The sequence below is a fragment of the Ursus americanus genome, chromosome 23 (genome assembly GCF_024610735.1).
Source record: "Ursus americanus isolate L20-20 chromosome 23, mUrsAme1.1.p, whole genome shotgun sequence".
NCBI classification, from domain to species: Eukaryota; Metazoa; Chordata; class Mammalia; order Carnivora; family Ursidae; genus Ursus; species Ursus americanus.
This window is the reverse complement of record NC_142149.1, coordinates 16992716-17010438: the sequence shown is the minus strand read 5'-3', so window position 1 is coordinate 17010438 and position 17723 is coordinate 16992716. Positions and strand designations below refer to the sequence as shown.

Here is a 17723-nt window from a genome sequence, read left to right as displayed (position 1 = left end):
TGGACTTGATAAGTTTTGCTCTTTACACAAATATGCCCGCCTAGCTCAGCATTTCTTTTCAAATGGTATCATCTTTAAGACAAAAGCCTTCGGTCGGAAAGACAGTGGTTCCAAGATACACAGAATCAGAATTACCTTAGAGACAAAAAATAATTTAGAAGGTCTGGGATGGGCCCCACGAATCTATAATTTTAAACAAGTTTCTCAGATGCTTCTAAGGCAGCCAGCCTAGCCTCTGGCCATGGAGCAGTGTTTGAGAACCTCTGGCCTGGGAACTTTATAAAAGGGGTCATCAATTACAAAAGATAATTTTCTAAATAAAATATCAATCTCAACTTTATTTAACTGACGTGTTTCAAAAACAACAGGTACACATCCAGATCTGCAAACGAAACCCACTTAAGTTCATCAGGGCAGAAGACTTTGGGAAAACCCAGCAGAGACGCCTCGTATAAAAATCAAGACTCTCCTACTTACTTGGGTCTTTGAGTTTGGTTTTTCTGAAGGTGGTCGCACCTGGAGTACACTTCATGGAATGAAGATATTCCCACGCTCCTTGACAACCTACCTGTCTTCAAGGGCCCCGGGCACACCCAAGTCCTGTACAAGGTCATGGGTGCTGCCCCCCGGAGATTCTCACAGCTGCTTAAGACTTCACCCCAGCTCCACTAGAGGGTGCTCCTTCCCTGGCCTGGAACCTTCCCTATACTCTGGCGGTGCCGTCTCCACAGCACCCAGTTAGGCCAAGGTGTGTTTCTCACAGGACACGGAAAGCCAGCTTATGCCATCTCGGTGCCCCTGGGTCTCCAGACACACCGCGGCTGCTGTTCCCTAGCCCCAGGCGGTAAAGACCCTCGAACTGCCTCTGTAACTTGCATCACAAAGTAGGGAGAAGGGCTCTCCAAGTACAGCAGGACGGAAAGCCTTACTCCTGGCTCGTGCGGACGAGCGCTCACTGGGAAGGCAAGCGTGTGAACACGCACTGTACACTACCAACAAATCTATCCCGCCAGCAATGCAGGGTGGGGGCGGGGGTGTTGTTCCTTATGCACCTTCCTCTAAAGGAAGCTCTTTGCAGGATCCTCAGATGTCCAGGGAATAGGACACCCGGGTCTGTGCAGTTTAAAAATCCATTTTATGGAACCCTCTTTATGGACTGCTGGGATCCCTGTGCTGGCAGGAGTACTGGCGGTGCTGGAAATTTCACCTCCCCAAAGTCAGACCTCGGTGCCCAGACTCCTCTGTCTACCCTCCAAGCCACCATTCTCACTCTGGCAGGGCCCGCGACCCTTTCATGAGAGGGTCAGAGAGTCCCCCTTCCTTGGAAACCCAGGGCCCCTGGTGAGTGCAGAGGGGTAGGAGCAATGGAGAGCCCACCAAGCGTGCGACCAGCACCGGGAAAAACTCGTGTTAAAAATCTGTTGACAGTTAAGACACATTCGCCGGAGGGTATGCCTGAAAAGACCAAAACTGCTACAGGAGGAACAGGTGGGAGGTAAGTAAGGGAGGTGGAATGGAACACACGCAGAAAAAAAGACAGATGACTGTCCAGGCGACGAAAAACAAACACAGGACGCAGGTGGGGCAGGACAATCACAGGTGAAGTGAATACCGACCAGGGTTCCGGTTCTGGGAAATTCTAGGTATTATTTTTGTCTTGCCATAAGGCTACTGAGCCTGGGGGCTGGTAGGGCCTGTGACAGATGAAAACACATGCTAACCAGCTCTTTCTAGTACTTGCAGTGCTCAGTCACAACAGAGAGGCTGGCTTTACAATAAATTCCACAATACACCAGGTACCAGCACAGCCTTGATCCGGGGGTTGGTCAGAGAAGGAAAAAGGTCCCTGACAACAGAGACTCACAGGGCACCAGGGACGTCTCCAGGGTGACGCCTGCCCACACTGGCTCGGCAGAATGGAGGCCTGGCTGGCAGCTGCTAGATTTCAGGGAAGGGAAGAGAGCCAGAGAGTCGGAGATGCTAAAACTCGAGAAGACGCTGTAACGGACACAACACTAACCTCCATGCACAGTGACTTTCTCGGGGGCGAAGGCCCGCCAGAGCCTGGGCAGGACGCCAGGCTGCGGTCCTGGAACCGCAGAGGCCACCCATTCTATGAAGCACTGGAAAAGACATCAGTGATTAGGGTCTTCAGTCTCAAGACCGAACACTCTCAGGGAATAATACTGGCCTCACTTTAGAAAGGAGCAACACCCAACCACCGTAATGTGGAAAATCTTACTTGCTGCCTGCAGTAGCATCGGTGCCTGTTTCCTCTAGGTAGCCACTTCCAGGGCAGGGTGACAAGTGTCAGCAGTTAGTCATCTGTATGTCACTGGGGGGTGGGGGAAGCTAGTACCAGAAGCATGGAAACCCATCTGTTGCCATGACGCAGGAAAAGAAGGCCTCTTTCCCCTCCGTTTTGCTCCTGCTCTGACCTACCCGTCAGGAGCCAGAAGGGCCAGATGACGACAAAGCGGACAGTCCATCTGCAAGGCTCACTACGAAAGCCTTCCGGGGTGCGTGTCGGCTACGTGGACAAAACCAGCAAAGCCGTTCTTTCCCTCCTCCTTCCTTCTTCATCCCTTACCCTTACGGCACTTCCTCCCCCAGGGAGGGCAAGAAAGAAAGAGAGAGAGAGAACAGGTACTGCTTTCATTTCCTAAGCTTCATGCATCCTGGTGGCACTAACTCCCCCTCCAAGGTATTCCAGAACACAGAGCAGGTTTGAAACCCCCACTGGGTTACACATCACAATTACTTCCAAGTGGTCTTCACAGTTACGAAGGGCATACATTCCGGGAGGCGCCTGCGGGACCCCCTTGCTCGCGCACACGCTCTCACGCAGACTCTCACGCGGCGGGGGCGACGCGCAGCCGCGGGCCGGGCCGGCTCACGTCAGGTACTGCACCGCGAGGAACATGAGCGCGCAGGTGAGCAGCATCCCGCCGATCATGAAGTACTTGTCCTGGAAAGCCCGCTTCTCGATGAGCCGCATCACGGTGTTGGACAAGCCCAGCATGTTGGCGATGTCAAGGATCTTCTTCTGAGTCCCCTGGGGCAGACAAGCAGAGAAAGAAAACCCACCATCAGCTCGTCTTGCCAAGCAATGGGACTTAACCAACAGACGGTCTCCTGGTCACGCGGGAAGCACGTAAAAGGCAGCATGATTAATCAGAAACAGATCCACGCATAAGGTCAAATGACTTCTGATCAAGGAACCAGAGCAAAGCACGGAGGCAAGAAAATTCTTTTTCACAAATGTGCTGTAACAACGGACTCTAGCACACATACGTATCACGTAAACACATACGCACACGTCTCCTATACGTCATACACGTGTCTATGCGTGAGAAGATCCTCAATTCATATTATGCACAAAAATGAATTTGAGATGGATCACAGAATTAAACATAAAGCTTCTAAAGGAAAACACGGGAGAATATTGAAACACCGGCAACAATACGGGTGTACGTCAACCAGAGAACGGGTAAACCACGTCCAGTGAACCTGCATAACGGGGATACTCCTTGACAATAAAAAGGACCTAATGACCGACATGGAACAATATGAAAGAGCTTCCTCCTGAGAGGAAGAAGTCACACTTCCGAATACATTTATATGAAGTCCAGTAACAGGCAAACTACTTTATGGTGAGAAATCAAAACAATGGTTGCCTGGAAGGAGGGGCTGACTGGCTGGGAAAAGCAGGAGGGATTGTCCAGGGCCGATGGAAGTGGTCTCTGTCTTGAGAGCGGTGTGAGTTACAAAGGGGGTGCGTTTACCAAAACGCAACGACCCGCACAAATCAGATCTGTTCCCCTGCACGTACAGTATACCTCAAGAAAAATTTTTTATGTTGGAATGTTTTATGTATTTTTGTAAAAGGGAGTATCGAAAAACTTTTCCTCTGTTCCCTAACTCCAAAGTCCTGGCTATCAGCCCATTCACCTCGTAGAGCAGAAACCTCTGGGATTCTTTGGCGTGTAACGTGTGGGTCAACATCCAGGTTTACCACAGGGTCTGACTTACTTACATAAATGCCACCAAAACCAAAAAGGTATTTTACTCCTAAATCAACAGCCCACACCACCCAGCCTGCCCTTCCTCTCTGCTTTCTAATTTTTGTTTTTAAGCACACTCAATTTCTTACGAAGTATCGAGTATAAAGGACTCCTGGGGCAGACCTGATCCACTTCCACACGCACCACCCACGGCATCCTACGGACGGCATCTGAACTAACGCCCTCCATGCATTTTTTAAACGAACGATGCATTAACAAGCAAGAGAGAAGAGGCAGAAGTGAAAACAACATGAGGCATCGCGGACAGGAATTCAAAACCTGGGTTCAGCCCAGACACTGACGAACGAGCCTCACTGAGAGGGGGCTCTCGAGTCCAACTTTACTGTTGCCAGAGGAGGCCAGGGACGTGTTTGTTTCCACGACAGTGATGGTAAAATTCAGCTAAAGATTCTGCTAAGCTCTGAGAGATTATTTCATCACTGTACGAAGTGCAAGTATCAAGCTTCTGAAATCACCTGAAAGTTAACATAAACTTCAAAAAAATGTATTTCTTTCCAACCACAAATTTCTCCAAATCATGGCCCAATTCCTTCATGCTTTTCCCTTACGTCGCTTTCAAATGGTTTAGGCAGAAAAACCCCAGAGGGAGCGGGGTGGCAGGTGGGTGGAGGGAATCAAGAGACAAAAGGCAGGTAGGCAGTAGTATGGGTGCGCAGAGGGAAATGAATTAGAACCCTCTCATTCCAACTCCACCCGCCTCGCAGGCTTCCCGGCACTTCCTTCTGGGGACAGCGGAGGCGCAGATGTTGCTTGGACTCCCTGGTGACACCAGCCTTCGTGGGAAGTGAACACACTGGCTTTAACAAGAAGCTCTAACCCCCACCAAGTTGACGTTTGTGTGAATTGGTGAGTCTTGTCCTAAAAGGGTTTTATGGGGGCGCCTGGGGGGCTCAGTCGGTAAGTGTCCGACTCTTGATTTCGGCTCAGGTCATGATCTCAGGGGTGTGGGATGGAGCCCCTGACGGGCATGGAGCCTGCTTAAGATTCTCCCTCTCCCTCTGCCAGCTCCTCCCACCCCCTGCTCTCATGCACGCTCTCTTAACATAAATAAACAAAAGGGTTTTACTGTTTTCCTGGGATATGGGCAGTTTTCTAAAGACAGGGCAGATGAATCATCATGTATCAGTTCAGGTGACTGCAGGTGGCCGCTAGGAAAGAGGGGCACCCGTGAAGCTGTCAGAGACCATCAGAAGCACTGCAGCCAGTGGCAGGAGGTCAAGTGTCCCTCACAGCTCGCCTGACCTTCTCCCTGGTAAAGACAGCAGGGACTGTTCAGCAACGTACTGAAGTCCTGCGGAGCTGACAGGCTCAACGTGGTCCAACAAAAACTAAGATAAAGCTCACACTTCCGAGTGACTGATTCTCACAGCTCAGTGGCTGGGAGTGCTTCGTTCACAGGGGACCACACCCTGATAATAGGCACAGCCCACACCCCATTATCCATCAGGGCTGATACAGGAAAAGGGCTGAGGCTGAAACACCACGACTGACATCAGAATCTGTGTAATGTTTCTGTAAACCACTCCCAGGGGGGTTTGAGTCTCAGCCAATGGGGCAGGGCTTCTAGAAACACCTGTGACTAACGAGAGTATGGCGGTGCTATGGGTCAGCACCCGGTGCTCTGGAAGCTGTCTGCTGCCGGTCAGCCAGCGCGGCCCTAAGACCCCACCCACAGGGGGCTTGGTTACAGGAGCACAGGAGTGGTCCATGGGGGGCGGGGGGGGGGCTGTCTGGGAAGCCACGGGAAGACGAGGCGCCAAGTACGGCCGCATCTGCCTTCTCAGAATCGTGGATTCTGTCCTTTCTGAAACTGGAATTTCTTGGTCTTACTGGTTCCTTCTGTAGCAGTCACTTTCAGGACAGGTTCAGTAAATGGCAAAGGACCTAGATACCGAGAGATGCCAAATTATGCTTCGCTGCGAGTGCAAGAAACAGCTACTGGCGAAGGGAGCGTGGTGACCTGTGGACTCGCAATAATTCAGCTCCGACAGGAAGGATCCCAGACTCCATCAGAATCTCACAACGTGAGCACACGGAACCGCTGTGTATACGCAGGGACCAAAGTGCTGGATGAGGCCAAAACAAGGGGCCTTTTCCCTGTCCCCCAGAAGGGCCCCCACCTTCAAGGTCAGTCTCTGGGCCCTCAGTTGGTCCAGAATACTGTGCCCTCCTCCAATGAGCTCATCCACGTCGTGGTGAATTTTCTGGAGGGAGGAGTTGCACTGCAGCGAGTCATCCATTGGGATGGTGGTGTCAGAGTCCTGTGAAAGAGACGCAGACACTGCGTTAGCGCTGCGGGCCGGTCCGCTCCTGGGCTCCCACCGCATCCGGCCGCTCTGCCTTTCGGCCAAGGCCAAGCCAGAGGAACGGCCAGAGGAAACGGCGCAAGGATCAGAGGAACCTCACAGAGAGGAAAAAGCAAAGCTAAGACCGGGGGTGGCTTCTGTTCGCTCAGAGGAAGAGCGACGTGACTCCGCAAATGGCAAATGAACTCTGCTACACAAGGCTCGTCGATTCCTGCCTCTACCGTGACCACCGCTTAGGAAAAACGTCAGTCCTTCAAGGCCTCGCTTTCTCTGACTACTTCTCTGACTGTGAACTTGTTCCTCTCCTCGGCTTTCCCTTCACACAGTATTAAATGTCTGCTTTTGCTCTGCAGCTGTTTTATCCACAGCTTATCGCTGCCATTAGATTGAGACTCAGGACAGAGGAGCCCGTGCTTTCCATCGAAGGCTCTAACGGTGGCCTGGATGGGACAATTCTCCTAAGCAGGCAAGAAAGGGGCTGTAAAGAAAGGGAGGGAGGGAGGGAAAAACGGACGATCAAGCGCTTTCCACCCTGCGTGCGCATCACGCTAAGCTCGCCTCATCCACATTCTAATGTCACGACGTGGCTACTGTAGTGTCCCCGTTTTAGAGGTGAAGAAATGGAAGCCCAGGGAGGTGAACGGCTTGTCTGAGATACGCACGGCTGCTAAGGCCAGTGGGGCCTGCATCTCACTACCGAGTGTGCCGAGCCTGCCCTCTTAACCATCCTGGAGAGACAAACTCTGAGACCGGTCCTGGGGCTCTAAGTTTACACCAGAGTGGACTGTATACAGAAGTCGGTCAGGACTGGCTGTACTTCCATTCTTTCCTGCCTCCCGACAATGGCACAGGCTTCGGTCTGGCAGGCAGCGTCCTTCTCACCTCTTTCAATCACCCCCAAGGGGCTAAACCACCGCCTCTTGCTGCATATTCGGATCCTTTCTCACGCATCTGCTCTCAGTCTCACACGGGAGCTTCTCACGGGGAGGAGCCACGGCTTTGCCTTTCTTCACAAGCTAAAGGCAGCTAGGCTTAGCGCTCTACCAGCAGCACGTCCTCATTACACTGTCGAACTGTTACTCACGGATACGTGACTGCTTACCCTAGAGAAGCAAAAACGACGCAGGCACATTCTGAAACACTCAGGGAAATTTACTGCCAGTGGGGACACGGCAGAGACAAACCTCTGTGAAATGTGGACTGATCTGAATTCTGACTGCAGGCTGAGAATGCTAAGACCTTGTTAGAAAATGAACTTCTCTGTAAAACAAAACAAAAAGACCCCCAAGCCCACCTCGCCTGGTGGAAAATATGACGCAGGACATGAAAAAGGCCAGTGTGCGCTACAGCCGTGTGCAGGAAATGCTTCCACATCGAGACTCAAGGGCAGGGCCAAGGGTGTCCCCAAAATCAAACATGCAAACCAACAGGCCACTTTTGAATAGGATCAAAGTTAAGCGATCCATCCAAAACAAAGTACCCGTTAACAAATTCCTCCAAACTGCTGCTCAGATTCAGAGCAAAACCATTTTCACACATCCGACCCTGGAGCCACACACAGACACAGCACAGCGACGAGCGCCCCAAGGCAGCTTTGGACCGCTGCCCTCCTGACAAACAGCTCCGTTCTCATCATCTGTCTCTCTTCGATCTGAAAAAAACGTTTCCACCATGTGAACTTCCACCTCCCGGTCAAACCAGGTCATTTTTGCCTCTGCCCACTCCCCCAGCGTAACTGCCTCCTTTTCGCGCTTTTGTGTTAGCAAAAGAGATTCCCTGTCTGGGTCTAGCGTCGGTGGCAATGCACAAAGGCCACCATCATTTCCGGTTAGCTTCTCCTCCTCGGTCGGCTTCAGCCACCCCCGAAAAGGATGAAGCTCCAAGACCCCGGCCACAGCTCCAGGGAGCTGCCAGTGCCTGTGGGTCCCCACCCCGGAGCCTGGCTTACGTTAGTGGTGAACGTGCGAGACAGAAGCTCCTCTCGCTGTCTCTCCTGCTGTTCCCTTGCATATCGCCGGTGCTGGAAGTTTCGGAGAGCGGTCTGCAGGTGCTGGACATCATACTTTAACTGGTCAACACGACTGGAATTGATGGAGAGAGAGATTACATTCCAGGAACCCAGGGCTGCACACCTGCAGTGGCCAGGCTCTGTATTCAAGAAAGATGTTTCCTTGCTTCTCCTTACCCCACTGTGCGTTATCCCCACCAAAATCATCTGATTTTGATCAAGGATGTTGGAAAAAAAAAAAAAGAAGCAGCTTGTGGTTCCAGCCCACAAGATTCTAGCAGCTTTACTTAAGCATCTGCTGGTCGGGATGTATGACAGGGAACAGGTGACAGGAAGCAGACTCAAGGACCTCTCCCTGACCTTCTACGGACTGTATCGCTTTCCAAGAAGAAGCCCAAGGGCGTCTTTTCGAGTAAAGCATCAACAAAGTTTCATAAAACTTTTGGGAACGGGGGCTGGGGTGGAGGTGGGGGGGGGTTCATTTTAATTTCACGGGGGAGTATCAAACATGAGATCGGCATTTCATGATAAATAGACTGATTGAAGTGATTAAGGGCAAGATTTCATTTCAACCCAAGAAGGCAGCGGGAACCAAAGGCCAGAGCAAACCTCTCTGGCGGCAGCAGGCTTCAAGTGGCCACGGGTCTGGTCAGAAAAAAAAGTATAGGAGGCAAAATTTTAAAATGACCCAACATAAGGAGACACGAGGCTTCTGAGCCACTAACCTCACAGGCTTTTTCCTTTGAGGAAGCATCACTGAAATGGAATCATGCCCTTTAAGGGAACTTTATCTTTACAGAGTCTCAGTTTTTCAATGTGTAAATGGATTTTCAGAATACTGGCTAGCCTCCCCCTGGGGTAGTCCTGACGGGCTGAGGGTGTCAGAATACTCACAGTTTGGCATTCTGTCTTTTGTTAGGGGGCTCCTTGCTGGACAAAATCTCCAGACGTTCTAGATGGCTGAATATCTGGTCTATGCGTGCTTGGATTTCATTTTCTACTACTGCACAAAAGAGAAAAAAGAATAATTGCTGGAAAAGAGACAGCGAACTTAAATTAGAACAGTACATTAAACACGTCTTTTTTCCATACCCAATAAATTCAAAGAAACACATCTGAAAAGGAGAAAAACGCATATGCTAGTGAATAACTGGAAGAAATACAAGTTCTACTAAGTGACTCTGTAAATGTTGTTCTAAACACACACACACACAGACACACACACACAAACACACACACACAGACACACACACACAGACACACACACACACACACACACAGCTGTTAAAGCCATAACAATGCCAATTTTTAAAAAAGCTAGATAACTCTGTAGAAATAAATTTCTTGCTTTTAGACACAAAATATTTTAAGCAAAATGCAGTATCTTCTGAAACAGAATGAGGTCTCCTTTCCTTTGAGATTATTCTCAGATACGAGTTATAAATATCTAGTAAAAAGGCTGCCAATTAAATTCCCTACAGTAATGAGGTTAAAAGAAAAAAAGAGCACAAAGGGGAAGATTAGTGTGTGAAACACAGAGGAACGCTCCCTTAAGGCTTTCTGTAAGAATGGGCAGGCTGACGCTGACGTCCCCAAAATAGACCAAATATCACTAGGAAAGGCCCAGGAAAGAATCCACAGAGGTAAAGATATGATAAATACACTCATTTTCCTTATCCCTTTTGACAAACGGTCGAAATGACCGCTTTTCCATTTTGAATCGTGTGACAAGGGGAACGTTGGGAAGGCCGACAGAGCCGATGGACACTAATCAGTGCAGAGAAGGGCACCCAGATGGCCTCTCGCCCCAGAAAGGCACGATGGCGGCCAACAAGGTCACCCTCCTGGGCCAACCTGCAGCGCACACACACAGTTTAGAGGAGAACGCGGTGGGCACAGAACCCGGAGACGCTCTTGAAGCTGTGGACAGGAGGCGTGAGCGGACAGGACCGGCCGTGCTGGGGGCCAGATAGGGAGGTGACGGGGTGGCCTCCGCAGCGTGTGCGGTGCAGCGGTGCCCGTCTGACCAGCTCCGAGGGAGGACCTTCTCCTACCACAGCCAAGAAACTACGAAACAAAAAGCAGGGCCCTTCTCCAAAGGAACCACGGTGTGGGAACTAAACTAATTAATATTGCTATTCGGGTCTGAATAATCCTCCTAAAATTTAGCCACAGTTCTCAGCTCAAAAGAAACGACCGATTCCAGCTAAACATCTCTGAGTGGGTGCGGAGCACATTCCTCCAAGGGCTCGGTAATTAGATTAAGACAGATGGAGGAGAGGACGTCCATTCCCATAGGGCCATGTCAGGTTGAGTGGAGGGGTAATGGTGGATAAGACTTGTGGGATTCCACAGGGCGCAATCAGGGAAGTGAGGGACTTTGCCGGAGGGTTTTTCTGTCCACCGTAACAACAGAACTCATTCTGTGCTGAATCATTAAGCCCCCGAGGCAGAAATGCGGTCAGGAAACCCAGCCCATTAGCGTCGTGTCATCAGAGAAAGGACTCTGGTCTCCATAGTTAATTACTCACAGTGCAGAGACTGCTTGTCTGCTGTCTCCAGGCGTCCCATGTGAGACTGGATCTCGTGGACCTGCCTATCAAAGGAAGAGAGAGGAAATGAGAGAGACAGGAGTCATCAACAGTGCTTCGGTCGGGAAAGACACGTTTTCTGATGCCAACATGTAACCGATATAAATTGACAGCATCGCTGAACCGTGAAATTTGTAAGCAGCACTTCAGGCCGCGTGTCGGCGGGGTTTCTGATATTTTAACGTGAATAAGGTTAATGCGACGATGTTAATCATGTTAATAACACCACCGACGGGCGGCACTACCTGAGCGCTTTGCCACATCTAAGACACTCCGCAAAGTCAATAACCACACGAGGAAAGGACCGTTATCATCTTCATTTTGTAAATAAGACAACGGAAGCCCAGAAAGGTTATGTAGCTTGTTCAAGGTCACACAGCAAGTGATAAACCTCAATCTGGACCCAGCCAATCCCACTCGCTGGTCTTTGACCCAGTGTGCTAGGCGCTGGTCTGTACTTGGGAGAGTCAAAGGGCAGGATAGATATAATCCTTGTCCTTGAGAAACAATGTAATTAGGAAGGACAGGCCAGAGGCACATGAGAAGTCCCCAGAAGATTTGAGAGAGCACTCATACATACAAGTATAAACAAAAAGGAAGCAGAGGAAGGGTGGTGCCAAGCAAAGGCAAGTACACAAAAGAGTACGCTGGGGGAAACTGGTGGGGTGCGGCGAGTTCTGAAGATCATTTTGCAGCTGGGACACATGGACTGGTGAGGGAAGAGATGGAGAAAATGACAGGCAAAAGGGCCTGTCATGTGGACCCCAAGCAGGCTGGCCACCCTGAAAGAGTCGGGGTCGGAGGGGAGAAGGGATGAGGCGATTAGCTGGAGAAAACGATCAGAGAAGGTCCTGAAAGATAGGGATCTCCTGTTTGGTAAACATCTTTCCCTGGCAATACCAGACGACTGCGATCTCATTTGGAAATGCAACACTGTACCCTGGACCTCTAGCGTGGTCCCAGACGTCAGGCCCTGGAGCACTCTCTGGGGGCTCCCCTGGGCTTGGCCAAGGTCACCCTCGGAGCCCTTCCTAGCAGACCTCTGTGATCAGGCCTGGAACATTGCTTATGCTGCCCCTGACAACCGCTTCCCGGTGCTTCTGGTCTCTCCACCTTAGAGGCACAGAGAAGGAGTCAGCTGAGCTCTTCTATCACCTCCAACCCCTGAGGGAAAGGTCAGCCGCTGTCCTCCCACCATGGGCACCACAAACTGTGAACCCAAGTTGACCAATGCAAGCAAAGGAGCCCAAATTTGTTTTCAACTTCCTCTTGTCTTTTCCAGGGCTTTCCTGTAGCCTCTACACATGACCCGTGGCACAAGAAGCAAGGCCCACTCTCTAATGACTCTGAGTGCGCCTGGGTGAGACCCACGGCCCCGAGAGGAAACTAGAAATCACTACCAGAGACGGAGGGCCCAGACTGCTACTCCGGTAAGGTAAGTCCTGATAGTTTAGAATGAGGGCACGTGGAGATTTGGAGGCATACATAGGGATGCAGCTTGACTTAACCAACGACTGGATCAGGGTTACCACAGAGGCAGCAGCAGAGGACCGCATGGCAATGCTGATGGAAGGGAGAATTAGGATTTCACAGAAGGCCTGAAGGCCTGCATGTTGGCAGTGAGATAAATTTTCAACGGTAGCTTCACACAGCAAATCTGAAAATTAGCAGTACTGACAGAAACAGGAACATAAAAAAGGGGGGGGGGTAGGGGGCAAAGAATATCCAAGACAACTCTGAATTACGTACGAGAGAGATGACTTGTCCCACCTGCTATGAACACTTATTACAAAGCCATAATAATAAAACCAATATGGTAGTAGTGCAGAGACAGACAGACAAACCCTGACCCCAACGCTGACCCAAGAGCAAAGAAGAGAGGCTAGAAAGAGTCCTCCATGTTTGGGGACTCGATGACATAAATGAGTGGGAAAAGAATGGACCACAATCAATGCCAAAGGCTCAGTTTGTTACCCACGTAGAAGACGGTATCTCACATAACACACAAAAACAAACTCAAGATGGTTTAAAGCCCAAACGGAAAAAGCGAGGCTTTAAAACTTGCTGAAGAAACTGATGGACCACCGAACTCCACCTCAGAAACTAATAATACAGTAGATGTTAATTAACTGAATTTAAATTAAAAAAACTTTCTGAAGAAAATATAGGAGTACATACTATGACTCAGGTTAAAGAATTTCTTAAACAAGACAAAAACCAAAACTATCCCCCAAACCTCACAAACCACAAGGCTGGTAAATTTGCCTACGTTAAAACAAAAAACTTTCCTACAGTGAAGACACTATAAAAAAATAAACGAGTAAAAAGACAGGCAGAGACTAGATAATACCTGGAGCAGATGAGAAAGGACTAATGTCTAGAATATGTAAGAAAAAGGCTACAAGTCAATAGGAAAAGTCATACAAAGCACTTCTGTAAAACGGGCGAAGGGCAACTGACAGAAAAGAAAACCCAAACGGTCAACAGATATAAACAGACACGCCACTTGACTGGTCATCAGGAGAATGCAAATTAAAAATAAGGAGAGACCACATCTCTCCCATTGGACTGACAAGTACTTTAAACTTCAAGGATGAGGGCTTCAGGGCGGGCTAAATGATGGTACCCAGGGGATGCTAGGGAAGATTCCAGCATTCTACCACAGGACTGCCTCTGGCTCTATGTTTTGTTCAATATTTTTTAAAAAACCCAACTTCTGTTTATGAAACCTGCACATGATTCTGTGCTACAATGAGCGGTTAGGATATTGTACCACAAAACAACTATTAATATTTTTCATTAAGTCTGAAAGAGTAAGATAAACTTTGTCCGGGATGAAAAGCATTTTGACTTAAGACTTTTTTAAAAAGTCACATGTATGATATCGAATGGCACTCCACCGTGGGAGCCATCGGTTAAAGGACCCCGGCTGTTAAAGGCTTCCCCTAATGGAAGATGGATGAACAAGACGGCCGGGAAAGACTCTAGAAGTCAAGTCACGAAGAGGAATGGCCAGAAGAGCCGGCGACAGTAAGCCTCTGAGGAAGGAAAAGGGAAAAAACCCTAAATTAAAGGGGGCAGCTGCTGCTCTTCAAATATCTAGAGCTAACATATACGAAGGGATGGGGCGTGGGTGGCGTTAAGCGTCTGCCTTCGGCTCAGGGCGTGATCCCGGCGTTCTGGGATCGAGCCCCACATCGGGCTCCTCTGCTGGGAGCCTGCTTCTTCCTCTCCCACTCCCGCTGCTTGTGCTCCCTCTCTCGCTGGCTGTCTCTCTCTGTCAAATAAATAAATAAAATCTTAAAAAAAAAAAAACATATACGAAGGGGAACAGGTTTGTTCGCCACTGCTGTTCCTTAAGGGAGATTCGGAACCAAAAGGTCCAAATTTCAAGATGACAGATTTCCCCTCAGCGTGCCCCTCCCCCCCAACCCAAGCATAACTATGAACTCTTGCTCTTCCAGAAAAGGAAGAAAAAAAAAGAGCTCTTGCATATTTAAACACAGAGTACGTGAACTGCCTTGGGTTTTATAAAGGGTCTTCCTGATCAAAGTGTGTTGGAATGGAAGATCTTGCCAGTCCTTTTTTTTTTAATTTCTTGAGAGAGAGAGAGAGAGTGCATGTGTGCAAGTGGCGGTGGGAGGGGGGGGTGACGGCGCAACAGAGGGATAGAGACTGATACCGGACTCAATCCCATGACCCTGTGGTCATGATCTGAGCCGAAACCAAGAGTCGGTGCCTAACCAAATGAGCCACCCAGGAGGCCCCCACCCCTTCAATTCTTAAATTCTGTGAGGACAAAGGGAGAGATGATGGCAACACCCACCCTGTAAACACCCTTCAGGTGGCTTTTAGTATTTTCTAAGCTCAAACGGATAAATTCTAGTTGTAGGGAAACGTTACTGACTTTTCCCATCTAAGCTCTATTATATGCTTTGAATGAACTAGAAGAGATAGAGCCAAGAAAATGATTCCAACCTCTACATTTCATGCTCGAGGAAATAAATGCAAAATAACAAAGCAAGTATGAATGGCATGGTGGGAACTACTATACGCCAAGGGGGAAATCTGTTTTAAACTGAACTGGGAATTCAGACAACACACTTGAAGCCAATAAGGAACAGGTGATACACAGGTGTGACTTGGGGGTGCGGACACTAGAAACCAGAAGTCCTAGCCCTGTCCAGCATGGGGGCATGGGGGGCTTGGGTAATAACATAAACAAGCAGGGAGATCTAACAGCAAGTCACTGTCGCTGACTTTAAAAAAAAAAAAAAAGTCTGTAGAAGATCTAGGAAGAATTTTAGAATGAAATTGCTTTTTAAAAGTCCATGGAACTACCGTCATCTTCCTTCATACACACCACTTTGTATGCATGCTGCTCTGACCACTGTGAGCAGGAAACAGTTTTGGAGTTAAAAGATACTGATTGCAGGGGCGCCTGGGTGGCACAGTGGTTAAGCGTCTGCCTTTGGCTCAGGGCGTGATCCCGGCATTATGGGATCGAGCCCCACATCAGGCTCCTCCGCTATGAGCCTGCTTCTTCCTCTCCCACTCCCCTTGCTTGTGTTCCCTCTCTCGCTGGCTGTCTCTATCTCTGTCAAATAAATAAATAAAATCTTAAAAAAAAAAAAAAAAAAAAAGATACTGATTGCAAGTTCTGGTTCCACTACACAGGGGAGGGACCATGAACAAGTCATTTAACTCCTTGGAACCTCAGTCTTAGGTAAAATAAGGTACTAACAATCACAATTATTTAAAGGCTCAGAGAGCCAAATGCAGTATGAAACTGTTGTGTAACCTACATAGCATCATACAAATCTTTGTGGTTGTTTTTACTTAAAAGCAGTGGGAACCATCTGGTCATTCTCATCTCCCTGACTTTGCCTCTACTGCAATTAGCCTCTAACCAGAAGGCAAAATCAAAAAAAAAGGAAAAACTGGTCTTGAGATAAAATAATAGTTTTTCCACCCAGCTGCTCATCAAAATCACTCGGAGAACTTGTTAAAAATAGAGCTGCTTTTGTGTTCCAGACAACGAATCAGAATCTCTAGGGATAATAAGGTGCAGGGCACTGAATGATGTTGGAGGATATAGGGGACAAGTATGGGCACCTTTACAACCACTGGAATATCAAAAATTGAAGTCTGGCTACTTATTCCTCTGAATGCAGTATTAAAGTGTAAGATGTTTATTCTGATTTTCACCCTTTTTTTTCACTCATTGCTCAGGCGCTTCAGGAGTTTTCAAGATACATAACTTTAAAATATTGATCTCAATGTACTTTCAGGGACATGGCAAGAGATAACAACAAATTGGGTTCAAAGTTCCAGTACAATTCATATGCTCAGTTACTGCTGTGTCAATTCAGCTACAATCATTAGTTTCTGCAAATGCAAAAAATAATTGCTGATGCTCACAGAATTGTGTATTTCCTCTCTAAGACACTCAATCACCAGTATTATGAAGCTGAAAGGAGCCTGGAAGTTTAACCGGCCCCAAACTAACATTTTATAGATTAGAGAAACAAGGTGAAGTCGGCTAGAATCAGAACTCTCAGGTTCAGTACTTGAGGGGAAAGACAAACTGTAAAAGGCCTGCCCTTTCTTAGCAACATGAGAACTGTCATTCCTTTTCCAATTAACTCACAGGTCGAATTTTTAAAGTCCCTTTCTATAATTTTTATATAAGACTAGGGCTCCCAGGGTGAGAGCAAACTCTGTCATTTTAATATCATTACAAAGTAGGTTCTCTATTTTCACTCACCGAAACCAAACACTTCATCATTATGGTCTCTAGTATAAACCATATCAGAATAAAAGGGGGGATAATGTAGCAGCAACAAGATTAATGTCAATGAAGAGTAGGGGCTGACATCATTTAGGAGCTGTGAGCTATAATAAGCTTTTTCTGATGACCTTAGCCCAATGATGGATCTTTCTAAGTTGCTAAAGAAGATTCCGTTTGTACTGCTCATTTACCCTCCATCCCATCCTATCACACCTTAGAGCTTTCTTCGGACGTCCCTTGACTGTTCCAAGTAAATAGTAAACTCTGTGTAGGGATCCTGACTCCCCACCAGCTCTACCAACCCAGAGCATCGAGTTGGCAGGTGCTGGAGAAAGTATTATCATCTGTAGGTGTGATTTTCCCTTCGCCTACTCTACCTAGCAGGTAGGTAGTCGCGGCCTCCAAGATCCCAGGGGCCGTCCGGCCCAACGTCCCCACGTATCAGGCGGGACCCTCCCTCCGCCGCTGACCTGGGCACCCCGCCAGAGATTGGAGCGCTTCCGAGCTGCCCCCGGCAGCGCCCCGGCGGAAGGACTCGGCCTCTACACTGGCGGACGCCCCGAGGCCCCAGCCAGGGGAGCCGGCCTCGCCCAGCCTGGCTGCGCCCCCGCCCGTGCCCCGACGCGGCCCTCACTTGTGCGTTTGCTGGTACAGCGGCTCCATGTCGCCGGCCCCGCCGGGTCCCTTCCTCGGAACACGTCCTCACAGTCCCGCTTCCGGCTTCCGGCTTCCGGCCGCAGGCCCCGCCCCCTCCTGCCGGCCAGGGTCGCCCCCACGCGCGCCCTGCTGGTGGTGGTGGCGACAGAGGAGGAGGGCACCGGGAGAAGAGGCCCGGAGAAGAAGGCTAAGTGTAGTCAGGGCGCTGCCGCAGGTCGGGGACGAGGAAGCCTAGTTTTTGGCGGGGGGCGGTCTTCAGCTTCGAGTCAGGCGTTGACCAGGGCA

At 49.2% G+C, this 17723-nt stretch overlaps 1 protein-coding gene across 2 annotated transcripts; it reads right to left on the bottom strand.

Annotated features, from left to right (window-relative positions):
• Positions 1–318: 318 nt before the first annotated feature.
• GOSR2 (golgi SNAP receptor complex member 2) lies at positions 319–17508 on the bottom strand. 2 transcript variants are annotated; one of them, XM_045814164.2, is made up of 6 exons: positions 17416–17508; positions 10931–10995; positions 9294–9402; positions 8340–8472; positions 6206–6346; positions 319–3055 (listed from the first exon to the last, which is right to left on the bottom strand). In XM_045814164.2, the coding sequence occupies exons 1-6, from the start codon at positions 17442–17444 to the stop codon at positions 2894–2896; spliced, it is 639 nt and encodes a 212-aa protein (XP_045670120.1). In that variant the 5' UTR covers positions 17445–17508; the 3' UTR covers positions 319–2893. The 2 variants fall into 2 exon arrangements, with proteins under 2 accessions (XP_045670120.1, XP_045670121.1); XM_045814165.2 differs by lacking the exon at positions 6206–6346.
• Positions 17509–17723: the final 215 nt, after the last annotated feature.

Bases quoted from the DNA above. Each gene is read 5' to 3' on its own strand.
- GOSR2 (XM_045814164.2), bottom strand. From the start codon at position 17,444: ATGGAGCCGCTGTACCAGCAAACGCACAA. The intron at 8,473-9,293 runs GTGAGTATTCTG...CATCAATTCCAG, and splicing joins AAAAGACAGAATGCCAAACT to TCGTGTTGACCAGTTAAAGT. The intron at 6,347-8,339 runs GTAAGCCAGGCT...TCTCTTTCACAG, and splicing joins CTCGCACGTTCACCACTAAC to GACTCTGACACCACCATCCC.